The sequence below is a fragment of the Littorina saxatilis genome, linkage group LG1 (genome assembly GCF_037325665.1).
Source record: "Littorina saxatilis isolate snail1 linkage group LG1, US_GU_Lsax_2.0, whole genome shotgun sequence".
NCBI classification, from domain to species: Eukaryota; Metazoa; Mollusca; class Gastropoda; order Littorinimorpha; family Littorinidae; genus Littorina; species Littorina saxatilis.
The window spans coordinates 31,927,563-31,947,562 of NC_090245.1; the positions used below are offsets into that span (position 1 = coordinate 31,927,563).

The window sequence follows — 20,000 nt, forward strand, 5'->3', positions numbered from 1 at the left end:
CTGCGCAGAATGGAATTTTTTTATGAATTAATTTTGCAGGTTGACACAGGGGTACGTTACAAAAGATATTCAGCATAACTTCCAGTTCTGCACAGAAAGCAGTCAAGCTGTTGATGTTTTGGTGTGAACGTGACGAGTTGAAGAATGCTCTCAAAACCCGGGATGAAGGCGTAAACAGACGCTTGGTGTTTTTCATGGTGCTTTTCGCGGGTAGAAAAGTACATTGTTTCTATAATGAAGGAGTCTGTCTGGCTGATGAGTGACTGAGTGACTGCCTTAGCATCGCTTCCATTGGGAACTGAGAAGGCATGGAGTTCTTGGCAGAACCCCAAGGACAACCTTCGCAAAGTTCGAACCCTGAGGCCATCAGACTCACGTTCCACGAAAACAAGTGGGGTGCTGTAAGGACACACCAAAAATACCTGCTTGTTGATTCAATTGTTCTGATTGGTTCAATATATAGTTTTTGTTTCGCTCGACGTTCACGATCCGCTTATTGGGTTTTTTCTAGACGTCATGAGACATTGCAAATGTTCACAGTTGATTCAGGCGTTCTCATTGGCCGATGATCCATTGCCGTTGCATTTCAACAACGTTTCAAATTAACCCTGCTATTTTGTAATGAGTGGGTTCAGAAACTAGAGCATCCGGTTCCTTCCCCATGGGAACGTTTAAAATGTGCCCGTTGTGAACACAAGTTTCCGTTTGGAAAGGTATTCCCCAAACTGTGTACATGTCTCTATCGTTACTCGGATGACTACAGTTTTTCAAAGTGCTAACTGTTTACTTACTATAAAGGCTTCCGCATTTGCGGGGGATTTTGTATGAATTGTCATCATCTGTCGAAGTTTTCTCTGCCACACAAAATATTTTAAAAAATACACAAAAAAGGAAAGTATTTACGTAGCCTTGACGTTTGAGCTATTTTGTGACCATAATGTAAAAAGATTTACAACTGAATAAAAAAAACAAGAAAGGTATGTTGTTGGAACGTTTAATTATTGACAAAACAAAACGTTGCCGTTCACAGATATATCGATCCAGCGGTCTTTTAAGAGCACAGAAAAACACTAATTATACAACACTTATTCGACAAAATGTTCAGCCGCTTGCAGGTAAGATACAAGCGAGGCAGTCTATTTGTTTTTGGTTTACAACAGAGCTTTTAAATTACAAACTTCTAACTCCTAGACCCATCATGTAACAGTTGCAGCGGGCATGTTTACCTGCAGAACGGGCAATGACTTCCCTGGCGGTATCTTTGTTTGAGACAGGGGGAAAAACACTGAAACGCCGATATGAATCTATACCTGGAAGGTAACGCTGAAACAACAAATGTCCGCGCTGAGTGATTTACTGTAGACTTTCATGTGCTTACACATAAGTGGATGCTGGAGCAAGAAGGAGAAATGTGACCCTCCACCACGAAATGAGTCGCATGTCACCTCGCGCTGTTCTGCGTTAGGCTAAATATAAGTCCGGGGAGTGTCTGGTAACAGTGTGAGGGTCACCTTAGTCACAGGCTTATAACTCAAAGTTTTCGCTCTTTTTTTAAAACGTTTTTCACCACTGGATAGAGCATAACAAACTTTTTAGGAAAATGTAAAAATATGAAAATCATGCAAAGGTGACATGCGACTCATTTCGTGGTGGAGGGTCACAAAAATTAATGTCCACATTCACCAACATCACGGATGGGTGTTTTCAGCCATGGCACTTATATCCTCACTCGGAATGCAGAAAACAAAAATATTCAAGTAGCCCACGAAAATAGGGTGAATAATCCTCAAAAGACCTGCAAATGGAGCTAATCCGAAATATACAAGAAAACGATGTCTATATAGTTTGAAAACAACATTCATTTGTTCATGTCAATGCTTATTATCTCAGCTAGGTGCCAGGAGAATGGTTCCGCGTAACCTCCACTTACTCCTGTTGACACATTAACAACGCGTAATTTCATTCGTTTCTTATACCTATCCTTTTCACCGAAAAGATAGGTACACTACATTGGGGTGTGCACGTTAAAGATCCCACGATTGACAAAAGGGTCTTTCCTGGCAAAATTGTATTGGCATAGATAAAAAATGTCCACCAAAATACCCGTGTGACTTGGAATAATAGGCCGTGAAAAGTAGGATATGCGCCGAAATGGCTGCGATCTGCTGGTCGATGTGAATGCGTGATGTATTGTGTAAAAAATTCCATCTCACACGGCATAAATAGATCCCTGCGCCTTGAGTCCGAGTCTGGAGATACGCGCGCGATATAAGACTTCATATAACATAACAAACGAAAGCTCAGTATGCACCAATAATACTCAAAAAATATCATTGTAGCATGAAAACAATTTGGTTTGATGAACGAGTATGCATATGGTGCTCCATCGCCCGCAAGACTCGATCTTCATTCACCACTGGCGAGTTGACAGCATTCTTTTTTTTTCTTTCTTTTATTTTTTGTATATAAAGCATCGTTGCCTCACTTTCCTCGAACTTCAGACAAGTATATTTTCCTAGGCTTGTTCAGTTGTTGGCATGTTAGTGCAAGGGTATTTTCAACTAAAGCACGTACTTTTATCGTTAGCATTTTAAAGTTCGAAGTACTTGACTTGTATTTGCTTTTGCAATGAAGGATGTTTACAACTACGGTAGTTTTGTCGTTATCATGTTCACGGTTTGAACCTTTCAAAGTGCATTTTCCGTGTATTTATTTGTACTTTCTTGGACACAAATTAGCCACACCACACGGAGGATTTTTTATCCCCTCAGAAACACTACTAAATTGCTGCTGGTTAGGTGAATAAACAAACATCAATTACCACAGGCCCCCGTAGCGCAGTGGTTAGCGCATCGGGCTGCGGGCCGGGAGGTCGTGGGTTCGAATCCCATCAGGATCATGTGGGTTTTTCGGGCGTCGGCTCCTACCCAGAGTGGAAGTGCTATGGTTCCTATGGGAAGGCTGGGATCACACAGCCAAGTGTCATTCACTTAACGAATGCGACTTTGAGGGTGCTCATATTCTGTATACCTGACCAACACCGTAGGTGCGGCCGTTCTAGGGCCTGGTTGATGCCAGGATATATTATGACAGTAAGCGTAGAGTGCTGCCCTGTCACGTAGTCTCACACCAAAATTGGAAATCCAAAGCATCATCATTATAATCATCCTCATCTCATTAATCATCCAAAATATAAATTGTCCTTGCTCTTGTGGCCCTTCATGCCCGGAGCTCTCATTGTGACCTTGGTCTCAGTGTTCCTGTTCGATCCTTCCCTGAATAGTAATTCTGCTGTCAGTCTTCAACGTGTGACGTTCTAGAGGGTCGATGGAGGAACGTGGTGGCGGTCTGCTCTCTGGATGGGACGCTCATTCAGTGTAAAAAAAAAGGCAATGTCGTTAGTAGGGGGCATAGTAGATAGTGGGCTGCGTCCGTTAGCTCGGGACAGACCCAGTACTGAACACCGTCGAAGTGACTCAGCAGAAGTGCAGTGTCATCTTCCGAGGGTAGCCTACCGCAGCGACCCGACATCCCCCCCTAGACCGTCTGTAAAATCGACAAGTCTGGCAGCGGAACGAAATTCAGAGGTGGTTGGAGCAGTGATTGCAGGGACGGGGCGGTGTGAGAGCACAACGGGACACGGAACAGGTGTAAGGACGAAAAAAATAAAGAAAAAAAACACAAGCTTACTTGAGTACCCACCTTGGGACTCAGAATCCACAAACATCAATTTAAGAGAATTTTCGGGAAAAGCTACGTCCAGCTTTGTTTGCTTCTGTCAGATTCCGATGCGTACTTTTCGTTTTGGCACATCCCATGACCCCTTAAAAACATGGCAGGTGGAAATTGGCAAGCAGCCAATCTCGGCTTGCGTTGCACCGCTGGTTTTTTTCTTCTTCAGATGTCTGATCTTGTTTAAGGTCGTTGACCATTGGCTGAAACGTGAATGGGAGGCGGACCATCGCTTCGCACTGCGCGTTTCCCCGGATTTCGTAACAAACCTTTTCTTTGTGTGAGTTGTTGTTACTGTTTATCTTCATAGCGAGTTAAATAAACTCGAAGGAGAAGATATAACAAACAAACAAACGTGAATGCTTTAGATAATTATTAGAACACATTCAAGAATGAGAACTACACGGATCCAGTCACATCAGATCAGATTTGTGTGAACAAGACGAACAATTGAGTGTATGTTGGGGGGGGGGGGGAGAGGTGTGTACAAATCTACAGTAAATCCAATACGTCTCCGCCTGACTGCAAAACGTACGCAGGATGGTGGTGGTAAATCTTATGACTCATGCCAGAGATGACTCACATACTTACTATGGCATCTTGGGGGCTACTGTCATATTCAAGATGTTCATCCGAGTATAGATGTAGGTATATTTGTTCGATGAATCAGTTAGTCAGTCAGTAAGTCAGTTATTAGGTTATTTAAGTACTTATTCAATTTTCTGACAACCTACATGGTTGGGCTAAAACTAAGACTACTACAAACAAAAAGCACATGCTACAGATAAGTGGATAGATTGTAAAAAAAATCGTGAAAAACCGATCGATTGCTTAGGGCTATTACGAACATTAAAAATGATAATAGCTTTGCCATCTTAGCATACCTGTATTTACACATGTACAGTTCTTGCCGTGTAAACCATCTTGTAAATCCCTTTAGATCCGTCCTGGATTTTACATGGGATAAAAACATCCATCCACTAGAACACACACCAAATACCTTCAGCCTGGCTGCCCTCTGGGCCGGAGTGAGAATTGTGTATGTTGAGAATGTTGTATGCGAGAATGGTGTACCTGATACCTAAATCAACTTGCAACATCAATTTTTTTGTTTTAAAGTCCACTTCGCACAGAAGGCAGCAGTTAAGGCTGTAGAATTTGAGTATACGTGTTAAATTCCAAGCATTTTCTTGTAACTTGTAAAAGCCTGCATTATCGTGGATAATATGAGAAGGGGATATTTTTCGAACAATTTTACAATCGGGTACGACTTTGATAAAGGAAGCACCTACTGATTTCCAGTCTTAAAATACACTCCACACGACATCAAACTGGCACTGTGCTTAAAATTGTAATCGCTGTTTCAACGTCAAAGCGAATTTACAATTTCCGGTAGAACGACCACAGAATGTCAGAAACGACCATTTTGACGAAACATTCCGCGATAATATTATCAGTCCCAACCCCAAAAAAGAACCATAATTCTCAAATCAGACCAGATTTATCTTCAACTTTCTGAACTCTTCTGTTCCGGAGAGTAGAAACGTCAGTCGTAAAAGAACATGAAGAGCGGTAACTCTCAATCAAGAAACGTGAGATAGATACAAGTGTCAAATAAATTGCTAGTCCCAATAAATTTCTGTTTTGGTTGCACGTGTATTTCTGAAGCAGCGTGTGTGCACCGCATCATATGGTGGTTGAGCTGACGGTGATGATATTTGACGTTGTAGTTGTGGTTGTGGTTTCTTGCGGCTTCAGTGACAGAACAGATGGAAAAACTTTTGCTGTACAGCCGGGTACGCCTGAACTTGTGGCAACAGTTACAGAGATAGAGAAGAATGATCGTATTGCTGACAACGACTGGCCTTTTTGGCATAATAAAGTGAGGAGGTGGGTGGGGGGGGGGGGGTCGCATCTAATAATTCTTTGAGAGAAGGAGCGGAGAGGGGAGGGGGGAGGCAGAAGGACAGAAAGACTGGGAGAGAAAAGTGGAGAGGGGAGGGGGGGAGGCAGAAGGACAGAAAGACTGGGAGAGAAAAGAATGCTTTCAGAATAATGGTTACAGTGACTCTTCGACGTTTGTTTTGTTATCGACAGAGGTTCAAAACTATGTAAACTTACATCATAGGAAACTAAATTTTTTGTAAGCTCTTACCACGAACATATGTCAATTAACAACGGTCGTTGCCATGTTACAGATAGCTTCTTCAACCCAAGAACGCAGGAAAAAACTAACTCCGAGAGAAGAAAAAGAAGAAGAAGAAGAAGAAGAAGAAGAAGAAGAAGAAGAAGAAGAAGAAGAAGAAGATAGAGGAGATCGACGACAGCGACGACAAAACATTAGAACTCATCGAGAACATTTGTGTAAAACATAAACGATGATTTCATCTTTTAACAAAAAATCTTCTTCGTCTGCAAATGTCTCGACACTGCACATTAACAAATATCAAATACGTCCTCGTCTAAACCATATGTGACTTCAACAACATTTCTTAATGTCTCCTCTCGCTGAAGACAGCAACATAATTAATCGCTTGTCACTGGAATGTTTTGCTATTGATAAGGATTTCGCTCTTGTCTGTGTGTTAAAATGACAGATCATATTCTTCGCCAGCCCTAATGCAATGCTTTTACAGAACCTGAATTTAAGAACACAACATATCTCGCCACAGGTCAGACATAACAAACCAATGTGTAACTTCAGAATGTACACATGTAGCATAAGTAAACAAACATATTTCTGACCATTGTATAAACCAACAAAGACAAGAAGAATTGCAGGCGACAACCTCGTGAGAGCTTCGTTTGATATAAACCCAACAGTACCGGTTGAAAACAAAAAGAAGTTCTCACGTAGGTTTCGGTATTTGCTCCAATGTTTCCAAGAATGAGCATCTCTTTCACAATCCATAAAACCAAATAAATTCGTTGTCATGGTTTCTTATTTGTGTAAAGAGTTTCAAACTTTAAAAAAAAATTGTTTTACGAAAGAATCTGTTAGGTGTACATGTATTTCTTTCAAAGACATATTAAACAGAAATGTTTCCATAGTATAAGTTTAGCTTGTAGTGTGCTCACAATTGTTCCTGTTAAACTATATATGTAACCCCATGTTCTCAGAATAAAATCTTGTTTAAACCAAATGTTTCCATCCACTCTCAGACAAGGTACATCCTCATGCAGTCATGGTTTGGCACTGCGCTGAGCAGCTTCTTTTGAGACTCTGATACAGCACGGTGATGTGACAGAATACCACCAGGCGATGTGTACACAACCATGTTTATTTACGATGGCTTATCTGCCTTGAGACCAGGGCGCATCATCTAGAGTCATCAGAGGAAGTGACGGCAGAAGAAAAGCAGGATTATGGGAGCACCAAAAAGTCGGTTCAGGCCAAAAATAAACCTGCTTTAACATTATATTAGCATGTCGTTTCAGCCCTGATAAGGTCAAAGGAGAGAGATAGTCCACATATAAATGACAGTGATAGATATTAATTGTCAGGACTGTTGGGGGCTTAAGTACATACTTCGCAAAGAGAAAAGATAGGACGTGCAGACAGAAAATTCAGTTGATGTTGCTGACTTTGCGGCAAAGCTGCGAGTATTTTTAGGTACAATTATTTATTTCAAACATGGAAGTTGACATTTTGCGCGACCTAGCAAATAGCACAAAGAAACATAGCTGATTATGAAAATACAACAACATTAACAACAACAACAACAAAAACAACACGCCGTAATATCTGACGCTGGTTTTTTTACGGAAGGGAAAGGTTATCAATTATGAAACTAAAAAAACAAAAACGCGAAACACAACACGGACAAGAATAATGGTGAGAAAGACAAAATCAAACAATGAAAACGCGAACACGAAAGGACAAGAGTAAACACATTCTTGGAAAAGTGCCAACAATCTGAATGGAAGGTACTGCGTACAAACCATTTCAATAACCATACACTATCATTGTATCAAATTGAAAACAAAATTAACGGCAAGATATACAAATGAACATTCTATCCGTAAAAATAAAATTTCGACAAAGGGAGCTCACCATGACTGGATTCAAACATGACTCCTCTTCAACGGCATCATTGAAAGAAGTCTTGAAAAGTCTGATCAGACAATTTCCGCTTTCTCTTCCCAACCAATTTCCTACCTCGTCGAAGCAGGAAGTGTTTCAAAGCTAGACGAATCTTTGTAGCCTCGTCTGGTTTGTTCCAGACAATAAATCCAAAACATAACTTACAACTGGCGAAACTAAGGAAGGGGGGAGGGGGAGGGGAGGGGGGAAAGAAGGCCTGGAGGTGGGATGGATAGTCGATGAGTGAGCGGAACGTGTGTGTGTGTTGGGGGGGGGGGGGGGGGGTTCGTGTATAAGCAAAACAAAAAGGTGCGAAAGCAATTAGCCGCTTAAAGACAGAACATGATTTACAACACGAAGATGAGCGGGCTGCTTGCCCCTTCCTCCAGTTCTTCTTGTCACGGTCTGTTAGAAAAATACAGTCTGAAAAGTCGCCTGAGGTAGTAAACTAAACAAGGAACAGACTAGTCGTGGTCGTAGCAGTAACAACAACGACAATAATAATTGTGATACCAAATAAATATGAAATAGAGCTCTGTCTCAGAACACGTTTCTGATATTTTGTCCTACATTATTAACATAGACTATTTTAAACTGACCTCCTCCCCAAACACAAAATGTACATGGAAGACTGTCTCACAAAGCATACGTTATGAAGACATCACTTGACTACACCGTATGCATTGTTATGCGCTCAACTGCATTCACTTGTCCCTTTCTTTGTCTGTATTGTGACCCGGTTTGCGAAACTACCGACGATCAGCGTCAGGGTAAACAGTAAGACAATGGCGTCTTCCACGCAGTTGTCACGCTCGTCTCGTAGACCCAATGCCAGGCGTTTTACGGCGTTGGAAGTTGTTGAAATGCTTCAAACTGAAGGATCTGACGTGGATGAAGGTGAAATTAGCGATTCATCTGTCTATCTTTATTCATTCTTTCACTATGAATTTTTTCCTAACCCATGCAAATGGCCCGTCTGGAGGGAAAGTCAAGGGAGAAAACTGGCCGCCCCGAGTGAGTTCTAGACATCCCAGACAAGACCATGTCAAGTAACAGATTCAAAATACAAGAAACAAATCGAAATCATCAGGAAAAGAGGAAAACATACCCTCTATATAAGCCTACTTCCCCAGGTAAGCAACTCAGACTGTACTTTCTCGACACGCAAAATCAGAAAGCGAAAGAGGCAAAACTGGCAGAAGTTATGGCACAAGCTTGACTGAAGTCGTTTATTCCCTGTCTTCCATGACAGCAGTTGATATGGGTTTCTATCTTCAGTACTGTTGGTTAGTTTCTGCTGAATTTCTTCTTTTTTCCATTCTGGGTAGGGGAGGAGGGACCGGGGTGGATAAGAGAGGGAGTTGTTTTTGTGTCTGATAACGCATGAACTGACGTTTTATCTTTCTGTGTTAGTCAGTCACTGTACAGAAGTAGTCTACCTTCTCTGAAGCAGCACTTTTTCTCTCTTATTTGTGATCCTTATGTGAGATGTACTTCAGAAGTCTGGAGGAAGTACAAGTAATATTTTGATTTTTTTGTGCGTGTTGACATTAATGCGACAAGACAATGTTTCCCGTGTGCAGCACAATTTTTAAGGATCAGTATATGTGCTTATTTTCAGGAGGAAACATTTACCCATACCTTTTCCTACCTTCCTGCATACATTCCTACCTACCTACTCAGCGCTACCCCTCTGTCTTTCTATCTGAGGTTGTATCACTGACTTACTGGCTGACGAACAAAGTGACCTTATAATTCAATCAATCAGTTTGTTTGTTTGTTTGTTTGTTTGTTTGCTTAATTAACGCCCAGCCGACCACGAAGGGCCATATCAGGGCGGTGCTGCTTTGACATATAACGTGCGCCACACACAAGACAGAAGTCGCAGCACAGGCTTCATGTCTCACCCAGTCACATTATTCTGACACCGGACCAACCAGTCCTAGCACTAACCCCATAATGCCAGACGCCAGGCGGAGCAGCCACTAGATTGCCAATTTTAAAGTCTTAGGTATGACCCGGCCGGGGTTCGAACCCAACGACCTCCCGATCACGGGGCGGACGCCTTACCACTAGGCCAACCGTGCCGGTCTACTCATGCGCTAACCCTCTGTCTTTCGATCTGAGGTTGTATCACTGACTTACTGGCTAAGAGACTGACTGATGCACAAAGTGACTTTATAATTCAATCAATCAGTTAATCAATCGACAAGAAACAGACAGTATTAAAGAATGATAAAACGCTACGCAAGAGACAGCTCCTTCTAAACTGCTTGGTTGGTTCTTGGTATTTATCATCCCTTCAACTTATTTGGCTATGCGGAACCGATTCAACTGACTTTGCCGGTTTTCTTTCTCAGTGTGCATGGTAGTCTCCGTGTTTTAAACTATTTGCATTTTGGTCAGTCTATCACAGTAACATGAAGAAGGTTCTAAAAATCTTACGTTTTGCATACGTGATTCTTTAAAAAATAAATAAAAAATAAAAAATAAGAAATTAAAGTTAATCTTGATCTCCTTTAAATAAAAAGTTAAACATCTGGAGGGGGGGGGGGCGTCCTGGCTTCTTAACTGAAACCACCACCATACCGACATTCGTCACTACACCCCTCCGTCTTCCGCATTTCCAACCCTCTCGCTTCCTCAAAACATATTTGAAGTACAGCTGAAACTTTTGAAAGGTAAACTCATCAGTCTTCAGAGACCTACATCTCACCTGAAAAAAGGCATCCAGTTCTCATCATAAACCCTGAATGCAAACAAGATTTTAAAGTTCAAAACTGACAGTACAGGATATACCTTTAGACGCAAAGGGCAACAACACTTAAAGAAAGGAGGAGGAGGAGGGGGTTGTGGGAGGGAGGGAGGGTGGTTACGGCTTTGGAACTTTTTCACCTGGAATACAGGCATACGCTTCCAGGCCGTTCAGCTGTTGGCTTGCAAGAGCAGAAGCAGAAAATCCGTGCTGCAGATATCTACGGTGTCTCACTAGCACCAAAAGTGAGAGAAAAAATCCAAAGAATGTATACATTTTTTTAATGTAAACATTCCGTCACTGACCATTGTTACAATACTGGTGAATTTCTAGCATATTATCAAACCACAAAGGTAATAATCACTGAAGGCACTTGTCACCAGTACGCAGCCAGAATGTACGACACACGTAAATCGTACATTAAAATCGTTTTTTATCGTAGTTAATGTCGGTGAAAATAAGCCGATTTTTCACAGCAAATGCCTAAATTCCAAACTAAAGGATTATAATTGCTACGTAGTTAAGCTGTTAGAGGGACATCGTAACAAAAAAAGTTCAGTCTTTCAGTTTAATACTTTTGCACACGACTTCTTCACAATACACTGGCGTTCAAAGTCTTATCTGTTCAGCCTATCAGGGCAAGACTGACAATCTTACACTAAAATGACTGAAAATCGTTCGCCTTTACTGACAGCATGTCTTCAGATTGAGATCATACTTTTGCCTCTAATTATTTCCAGGAAGCCAGCGCACAAATTTAGGTTGTGACTGATCTTAGCGAGATATCGATATAATAGACCAAACTCGGAAATAACTCTGTTCGGTTTTATGTGTTGTGGAAGAGTTACTCATCCTTGGAAGCATATTGGAGCAAATACTGAAACCCACTTAAAAATGAATTCATGCGAACGATTGACATACCAGTGAATTTTAGCTCCCATTTGTGTTTTCTGCTCTTGTCGCTTAAAAAAAACCGCTCTTTCCCTTCGAAAGTGTGCATATCGGAGCTGACTATTTGATGCCGATGTGATCGCCGTTCCTTAGTATTTGACCAACAATAACACGTGATTTTGTTTTCCTCAGTATTTCCAAGGCAAAACAACTGCTCCACAACCCATAACAAACCGACGGCATAGTTAGTTCCGGAATTCGTCTCTTGAAAGTTTTGTTTGTTTGTTTGCTTAACGCCCAGTCCACCAGGAAGGGTGATATCAGGGCGGTGCTGCTTTGACATTTAACGTGCGCCACACACAAGACAGAAGTCGCAGCACAGGCTTCATGTCTCACCCAGCCGTCACATTATTCTGACACCGGACCAACCAGTCCTAGCACTAACCCCATAATGCCAGACGCCAGGCGGAGCAGCCACTAGATTGCCAATTTTAAAGTCTTAGGTCACTAGGCCACCGTGTTGCGGTCTCTTGAAAGTGTCCGGCGTCAACATAATCAAGGATAATCCTTCACTCACCTCCGCACAAATTCTGACGGCATATTAATGACACGGTATGAAATGATACTACATCAGTCAGCAAGCTTTTGATAATTTTATTGTTAGTTATTGGTATCAGTGTGGTCTTGATAACAGTCACTTTTGGTACAATCCTGCCGCCATGCAAGAGCAAAGCAGTAGAACTATCCGCACACTTGGAGATAAGGCAAGCGCTGGAAGTGAAACCTGAGTCTGTTGCACAAACAGGTGTCGTTGCCATGGAAACCTTGCAAAGGTGCCAACAGCCCCTAACTGCGGGGAGAAGTTTATGGCTGGTGCAAAGGCGTTAAAAGTTACTCTCTCTCTCTCTCTCTCTCTCTCTCTCTCTCTCTCTCTCTCTCTCTCTCTCTCTCTCTCTCTCTCTCTCTCTCTCTCTCTCTCTCTCTCTCTCTCGGCTCTCTCTCTCTCTTTCTCTCCCTCTCTCTCTCTCCTCTCTCTCTCTCTCTCCGGCTCTCTCTCTCTCTCTCTCTCTCTCTCTCTCTCTCTCTCCGGCTCTCTCTCTCTCTCTCTCTCTCTCTCTCTCTCTCTCTCTCTCTCCGGCTCTCTCTCTCTCTCTCCGGCGCTCTCTCTCTCTCTCTCTCTCTCTCTCTCTCTCTCTCTCTCTCTCTCTCTCTCTCTCTCTCTCTCTCTCTCTCTCTCTCTCTCTCTCTCTCTCTCTCTTTCTCTGACATTTAATGTCTACTGTAACGAAAATCTCCTACTTTACTGAGTTTGGGTGGAAAAGTTTAAAGTGGTTTATGGTTGTCACAAAAACGTTAAAAGTTAGACTTTCACTGACTCTCTAACCCGGCTTAGCGACTGACTTGAAAGTGAAATTTGCTGTTATCTATAAAATGTCGTACAAGCGATATTCATGCAACATCATTTTCAGCACCTAAAACATAATGTATTTCATTTGTTTCTGTTTCACTGAAACACATTGTCTTAACTTAAAAGATTAATGAAAAATAACTAACACAAAGAAGTTAAAATGCGGCCGACTTGTTTTCTCGTGATCCGTTCATTAAGGAATATTCTCTTGCTTCCAACTAAAATATACATAGAAATTTGTATCGTCTCAGATGAGAAATAAATGTTTGACTTCAGACGACGCTCATTCAAGATCTCGGCACGGTTGGCCTAGTGGTAAGGCGTCCGCCCACTGATCGGGAGGTCGTGGGTTCGAACCCCGGCCGGGTCATACCTAAGACTTTAAAATTGGCAATCTAGTGGCTGCTCCGCCTGGCGTCTGGCATTATGGGGTTAGTGCTAGGACTGGTTGGTCCGGTGTCAGAATTATGTGACTGGGTGAGACATGAAGCCTGTGCTGCGACTTCTGCCGTCTTGTGTGTGGCGCACGTTATATGTCAAAGCAGCACCGCCCTGATATGGCCCTTCGTGGTCGGCTGGGCGTTAAGCAAACAAACAAACATTCAAGATCTCAGAGAAAGCGCAATGTTAGCACGCGCGTCAAATTTTTCCAGCAGTTTTGACTTCCGAACACCTATGACCCAGTTTAGCACTGTGTTTGTTTTCGCTGGGGCACAGCCTGCAGCACTCCTACACTCTTCGCGCACGTGAAGCAAGCATACTCCTGCGTCACTCAAATTGTGTAACCTCTCATTCTCAAGATGGTGGCAGATTATTAGTACCTGGCCTCATAGACATGATAGGAATTGACAGGTATTTATTATGAAGTGGGTCGTTCATACTGCTGGAGACTATTGCCTTTGAAATCTCTCATTTGACGGTGACTGGTTTTCCAGATTGCTACCTGTAGAATTCGCTTCTGTAACTGAAATATCAAAGAGTATTTAGGACAGAAATAAGAAAGACGGGTGGGGGAGAAGATGGGGTTGTTTTTATCGTACTTATACAGTCGAACCTGTCCTTGCGAATACCTCTCGAAAGCGACCCCCCGCCCACAACGACCACTCCAAAAGATTCCAGACGATTTTGTTCTTGTATTTAATCATAGTTCACCTTTCTATTACGACTACCTGTCTATAACGAATACTTTTTGTGATCCCTTGCTAGGTTGATACAGACAGGTTCTACTGTACATCTGTATGTTGTCTTTGTGTACTGACATTCCCCTGACTAAGCATTTTGTTTGTTTGCTTAACGCCCAGCCGACCACAAAGGGCCATATCAGGGCGGTGCTGCTTTGACATTTAACGTGCGCCACACACAAGACAGAAGTCGCAGCACAGGCTTCATGTCTCACCCAGTCACATTATTCTGACACCGGACCAACCTGTCCTAGCACTAACCCCATAATGCCAGACGCCAGGCGGAGCAGCCACTAGATTGCCAATTTTAAAGTCTTAGGTATGACCCGGCTGGGGTTCGAACCCACGACCTCCCGATCACGGGGCGGACGCCTTACCACTAGGCCAACCGTGCCGGTCTGACTAAGCATAACTCAGACGGTTATGATTTGTTGGTGAAAACAGGCTTTACAAACAAAAAACAAACAAGCAAACAAGCAAACAAACAAACAAACAAACAAACAGTCTCGTCTGTGCTGTGCTTCCTTCCTTCCATTCCGTAATTCATCTTATTCAATAGAAAAAAATCCGAAAATAACTCCGTCGGATTTCCACGTCAGTGTTTCCGACTCTATTGAGTTGTGTCCATCCACGTCTCCTTCTTCTTGTGGTTCTTTTCTTACGGAGTTCGAGGCCCAGGTTTGGGTTCGAATCTGTTTTTACGACAACTCGGCGCTGATCTTTATCAATTGTAAATAGCTTCCCAAGTCAAGTCAAGTCAAGTCAATATTTATTTCAAAAAAACCCTAGGGTTACATGACAGTCAGATTAAGAATTTACAGAAGAGAAAAGAGAGTAAAGCGAACGACCGCACACGGGCCTTGCATTATGGAACATGAAGAACATTGCCAGGAATGATTCAAGCCCGTTAATGCCTCATTACTTATCTTGTTTCACTCAGTACAACTTCCTATTAACAACAGCAGACAGACAGGTAGACAACAACAACACCATCATTTAGATTTATAAGACGCTCTGTTCGCCACCCCCCCCCCCCCCCCACCCCCCACCCCTACGCCACACACAGACACGCGAAAAGAACAATCTGAAAAGCAACAAAAGCAAAGCAAAAAGCAACAATAAACGAACAACATCAAAGCACGTTGGTTTTATGACAGTAGGTTTAGTGTGCCAAAAGAAACAGCTATACACAACGCAGTGCTGCAAAAATAACTCAGGTACATACACAACACATTATTATATGTTCTGTCGTTACTTTCCTCATACCTCCGGCATCGTTTTCGTGAAAGAAACAGCTATACACATCGCGGTGCAGCAATATCTCAGGTGTACATAACACATAATTATCCGTTCTGTCGTCAGGCCTACTTTTATCATACCTACTGCATCGTTTTCGTGCACTGTTCGCAACAGTGCACATACAGACGTTCTGGGCATATTATACTTTCGGATTTGTGGGACAAATACAAACTGTTCCACACATTTGCAGGAGAAGACGATAATGAGAGACAGAGGCGTAGTTCTTTCATGATAAATCAAAACAATCTTCAGTCGTAGGAGTGGGGAAAAAATATATTCCTTTTCGTGAAAATCATCATACAACTCAACAGGATTTGAACATTGGGTAAGAGCGTCGTTCAATTCAGACCCCTAGACACATACCAACAATAATTATACAGCCTGGTTGTTTTCTGCACAAAATAGTCTTTATTTATCTTTATTTATGTATTGTGTGTGTGTGTGTGTATGTGTGTGTGTGCGTGTGTGTGTGTGTGTGTGTGTGTGTGTGTGTGTGTGTGTGTGTGTGTGTGTTTTACTGTGTGTGTGTGTGTGTTTTACTGTGTGTGTGTGTGTGACTAATTTATAACTGACACCTTTGTCTGTGAAATGAATTCCGCAACACAGAATAACAAGAATGTCGAACACTGCACGTGCAGCACTTCAGTTGTTGGTCTTTGGTATGTGTCCAAGTGAATGTATTCAGCTATGAACAATTCTAGATAGACCTGTTTCACAAAATGGTTTGCAGGAGAAGGAAGGCTTTTTCTAAAAGATAGACGAACGTCATGCCGCAGGGCGCATTTTGCTTTCTTAAACCTTGTGCACTGAGAAAATGCAAGCGGTTGATTGGTCTGAGCAGGGGGATGACTGTGCACTGATAGGGGAAGCGAGAGAGGGATAGAGAGAGGGAGAGAGAGGGAGGGAGAGAGAGAGAAAGAGAGAGAGAAAGAGAGAGAGAAAGAGAGAGAGAGAAGAATGTAGAGACAGACAGGCAGACAGACAGGTATTCAGAGAGAGAGAGGGAGAGTCTGAGAGAGAGGGAGAGAGAGAGAGAAAAAGAGAGAGGCATGCAGAGACAGGCAGACAGACAGACAGGTAATGTATTCAGAGAGAGAGAGACTCAGAGAGAGAGAGAGAGAGAGAGAGAGAGAGAGAGAAAGAGAGAGAGAAGCATGTAGAGACAGACAGGCAGACAGACAGGTATTCAGAGAGAGAGAGGGAGAGTCTGAGAGAGAGGGAGAGAGAGAGAGAAAAAGAGAGAGGCATGCAGAGACAGGCAGACAGACAGACAGACAGGTGGACATAGAGAGAGAGAGAGAGAGAGAGAGAGAGAGAGAGAGAGAGAGAGACTGAGATAGACAGACAGACACAGAGGGACAGACAGACAGAGAGAGAGGGAGACACAGAGAGAGAGAGATACAGACTGACAGAGAGCGAGGGAGACAGAGAGAGAGAGAGACAGAGAGAGAGGGACACAGAGAGAGGGAGACAGAGAGAGAGAGAGAGAGAGAGAGAGAGAGAGAGACAGACAGAGAGAGAGGGAGACAGAGAGAGAGACAGACACAGAGAGAGGGAGACACAGAGAGAGTGAGAGAGAGAGAGACTGACAGAGTGTCAGCGAAGACAAAGCAAACACACGAAAAAGAAGGAAAAAGCCAAAAAGTGCAGGTAAGTAATCAAGCAGGAAGTGACAAAAAAAGACACCACCCGGCTTAGAGGAAAACAAACTGCTCTTGACACTAGCAAAACACTGAGTGCAAGAATGCACATGACAGGTAGACGTAGAGATGTCAGCATCAACAAATCACCTGTACAATGAATGTCCTAATTAAGAGAGGTGATGGGGAGGGGGGCGGACAGAAAATGTAAAAATAGAGATGGCGCATTGCTAATGTGCGTGTGTGTGTGTGTGCCGGTGTGTGCCGGTGTGTGTGTGTGCGTGTGTGTGTGCACGCATAATCGCGGTCGGGAAAATGGAAGGTATATGCTATTTTGTTTGTCACTGAACAGCCATAGCCACTCCAACAAACAAACAGATAAACAAACAAACGATACTCCCTTCAAATCCCATCGAAGAACATTTCAAGGGAGCAAATTCACAAAGAGTTTACCACCCCCAAGCTATACAGTTTAGTCTCCCCTGCACACGCGAACAGGACCGAGATGCAGAACGAGTGACAGAAAACAAGTCAGAAACGGCCCGAAGAGAACCAAGGGAAGCAACTGGTACTCACCGAGCCATAGGACGTCGGCCTGCCACTGCTTATGCCCCCGTAGCGATCGTAGGACGGCTGAAAGAAATAAGAATTGGTGTGTTAAAAAATGCGTCAATACCGATCGATATTACAGCAGTGACGAACTGTGGCAAATACAAACTGGGAAGGATGTAAAACTATCAACCATTTCAAAAGAAAGTTATGGCAACATTCGTAAATCTGCGGTTCTTAGACTTTCGTTTCGCCGAGTTTTCCATAATGGAACTGCTCATATGATTCGTTCTTTCCTTCTTTTTCCTTTTCATTTTCACCTCCCCTTTTTAAACAAATTTAATTTGTATTTGTAGTTATGTTATTTCTGTCGGTTTTTGTCATGCTTTTCTTTTGAGGGACAGGCACACAAGTGGAGATTTATTTTTAATTACAATTTCTGTCACCATTTTCACCCTTTAGTGAAACAGCCCTTCAAATCAACACTCACGAAGGCCAGGGAAATTAAAATCAAGGATGGCAAGTATCTTCAAACATTTTTCTCACCATTATCATCATCAGTCATAGTACCAAACGTTTAGTTGGAATCATGCAAATCTGTGTTGCGTAACAAAGCAATATTACTACTATTACTACTGCGAAAATACACATTAGTAAACTGTCATCGTCGTCAAATAACACATTGTTAACTCTTATAGCCTTTCTCCCCACTTACCCCGTGGAAGGGACGTAACTTACTGAAAGAAGAGCGACCCTGTGAGGTTTACTCAGTGGGACCGTGAACCTCACACGGAGCTAATTCAGGTTATTGCCCTTCACAATATTTTTCTTCATCATTTCAATGCATCAACATTATTGCCCAGATACAGCAATGACAAATCCAGCTGTGCATTAATTATGTAGTTCAGGCGCCTGTGGCAGTATCATTACAAAGCAGTATACAATGCCAACAAAGCTGAGTGCAGTAATAATGACAGAATGCATAGCACGTATAGCACGTGCCACAAGCATGCAGTGTGCTGTCTCACACAGTGCATAGTGTGTCATGCCTTCGTATATGATACTGTTGTCTCTTTCCTTTGTGTACTTCTCATGTTTGTTTATTGTCAGTTCTTGTTTGTCTGCACTGTTATGTCGCTGGCATTTGTTCCTGACACGCAGATCATGACAGAGTACTTGTGTTTATTGGATACACCACAAGCTCCTGTGGTATACACATGTCTTGTTCTTCAGCCCTAACTTTTCTTTTTTTCTTTTTCAATCTTGCTTGACATGCTGGCTTTTAAAGAAAGTCACACAGATTACGAGAACAAGAGCGCTTGTATTTTAAGATGCAAAGATTCAAACAGACAGACAGAATGACAAACAAATATGGACAGACAGACCCTCTCTTGCAGTTAGCGAGGGAGGACAGAGAGAGAGGGGGGAGAGAGGGGGAAGGGAGAGAGGAGAGAGAGAGAGAGAGAGAGAGACAGACAGACAGACAGACAGACAGACAGACAGACAGACAGGCACAGACAGACAGGCAGACAGGCAGACAGACAGACAGACAGACAGGCAGGCTGAGGAAGAGAGGTTGACGTACACAGTTTGAGAAACTTGACATAATATTTCTTTGTTGTTTACGTTGTATAAATCAAACTTTTTGAAATAAAAAGATCATCACTCTCCTATTTTCTGAGCTCACATTATGTTTGTGACACTAGGATTATTTTTCATTATTCTAAAAAAAAAAATGTAAAGGCAAGCAAAAAAACAATTTTTTTTTAAATAAAGTGACGGTTTGATTCAGGCACATTGAAACACAATTTGTGTGGTGCGCGTATTCATCTTGCATTGTTAATGTGAGCTTCATTCAACCAAGGTCTATAATTATATGGAATGCATAACAAATCATTACAAAACTTTTTTTAAATTGTGCATACATACATCATGTGCGTGTTAATAAATTCACATAAAAAAGACTACTACACTAACTGTAAAATAAAACGTTTTCAATTATGCTGCAAAATACAAACATAAAATTTGAATAGTCAATGGCATTCAGGTATGCTGCAACATATAAACGATCTACGTGTATATTCTACGATCGTTATGCACGTGCGGATTTACCATGTTGTACTATCTTTGAATAGAATATTCCCCTCAAAGTCTCGTTTGCTTACTGACGAACCTGAAACAAAGTTAGGGTTGAACAGGAAAGGGAATAAAAACAGGTATACACAGACTTAGCGGGGCAAATCTAAACACAGGAAAAAAAATAGTGGATGATTTGCAAAGCATGCTCATTTCAACAGTTGCGTGCGTACAACGTATCCAGGGGTCAGTAACCAGAGGATTTGAAGTTCTACACACACACACACATACACACACACGCGCGCGCGCCGCGCGTGAACGCCTGCATCTGCGCACAGGTTTTACATATCTCCTGTATATATACCTTTCTGATACACGTATTCAT

General features: G+C 42.4%; 1 protein-coding gene across 13 annotated transcripts in view; it reads right to left on the bottom strand.

Annotated features, from left to right (window-relative positions):
* The window catches only part of LOC138966930 (FH1/FH2 domain-containing protein 3-like), a 172,747-nt gene that overhangs the window by 124,504 nt on the left and 28,243 nt on the right, over nucleotides 1-20,000 (bottom strand). For 11 of the 13 annotated variants that reach the window (XR_011455795.1, XR_011455804.1, XM_070339343.1 and 8 more), the window contains exon 3: nucleotides 17,567-17,623. Coding sequence is in view for 11 of the 13 variants with exons in the window: in XM_070339343.1 (XP_070195444.1) it covers nucleotides 17,567-17,623 (57 nt within the window). In the remaining 2 variants the exon portion in view is untranslated. Of the gene's footprint in view, nucleotides 1-7,786; nucleotides 7,907-17,566; nucleotides 17,624-19,651; nucleotides 19,713-20,000 lie in introns of those variants that run through there. The other 2 variants (XM_070339350.1, XM_070339382.1) reach the window with 2 other exon arrangements.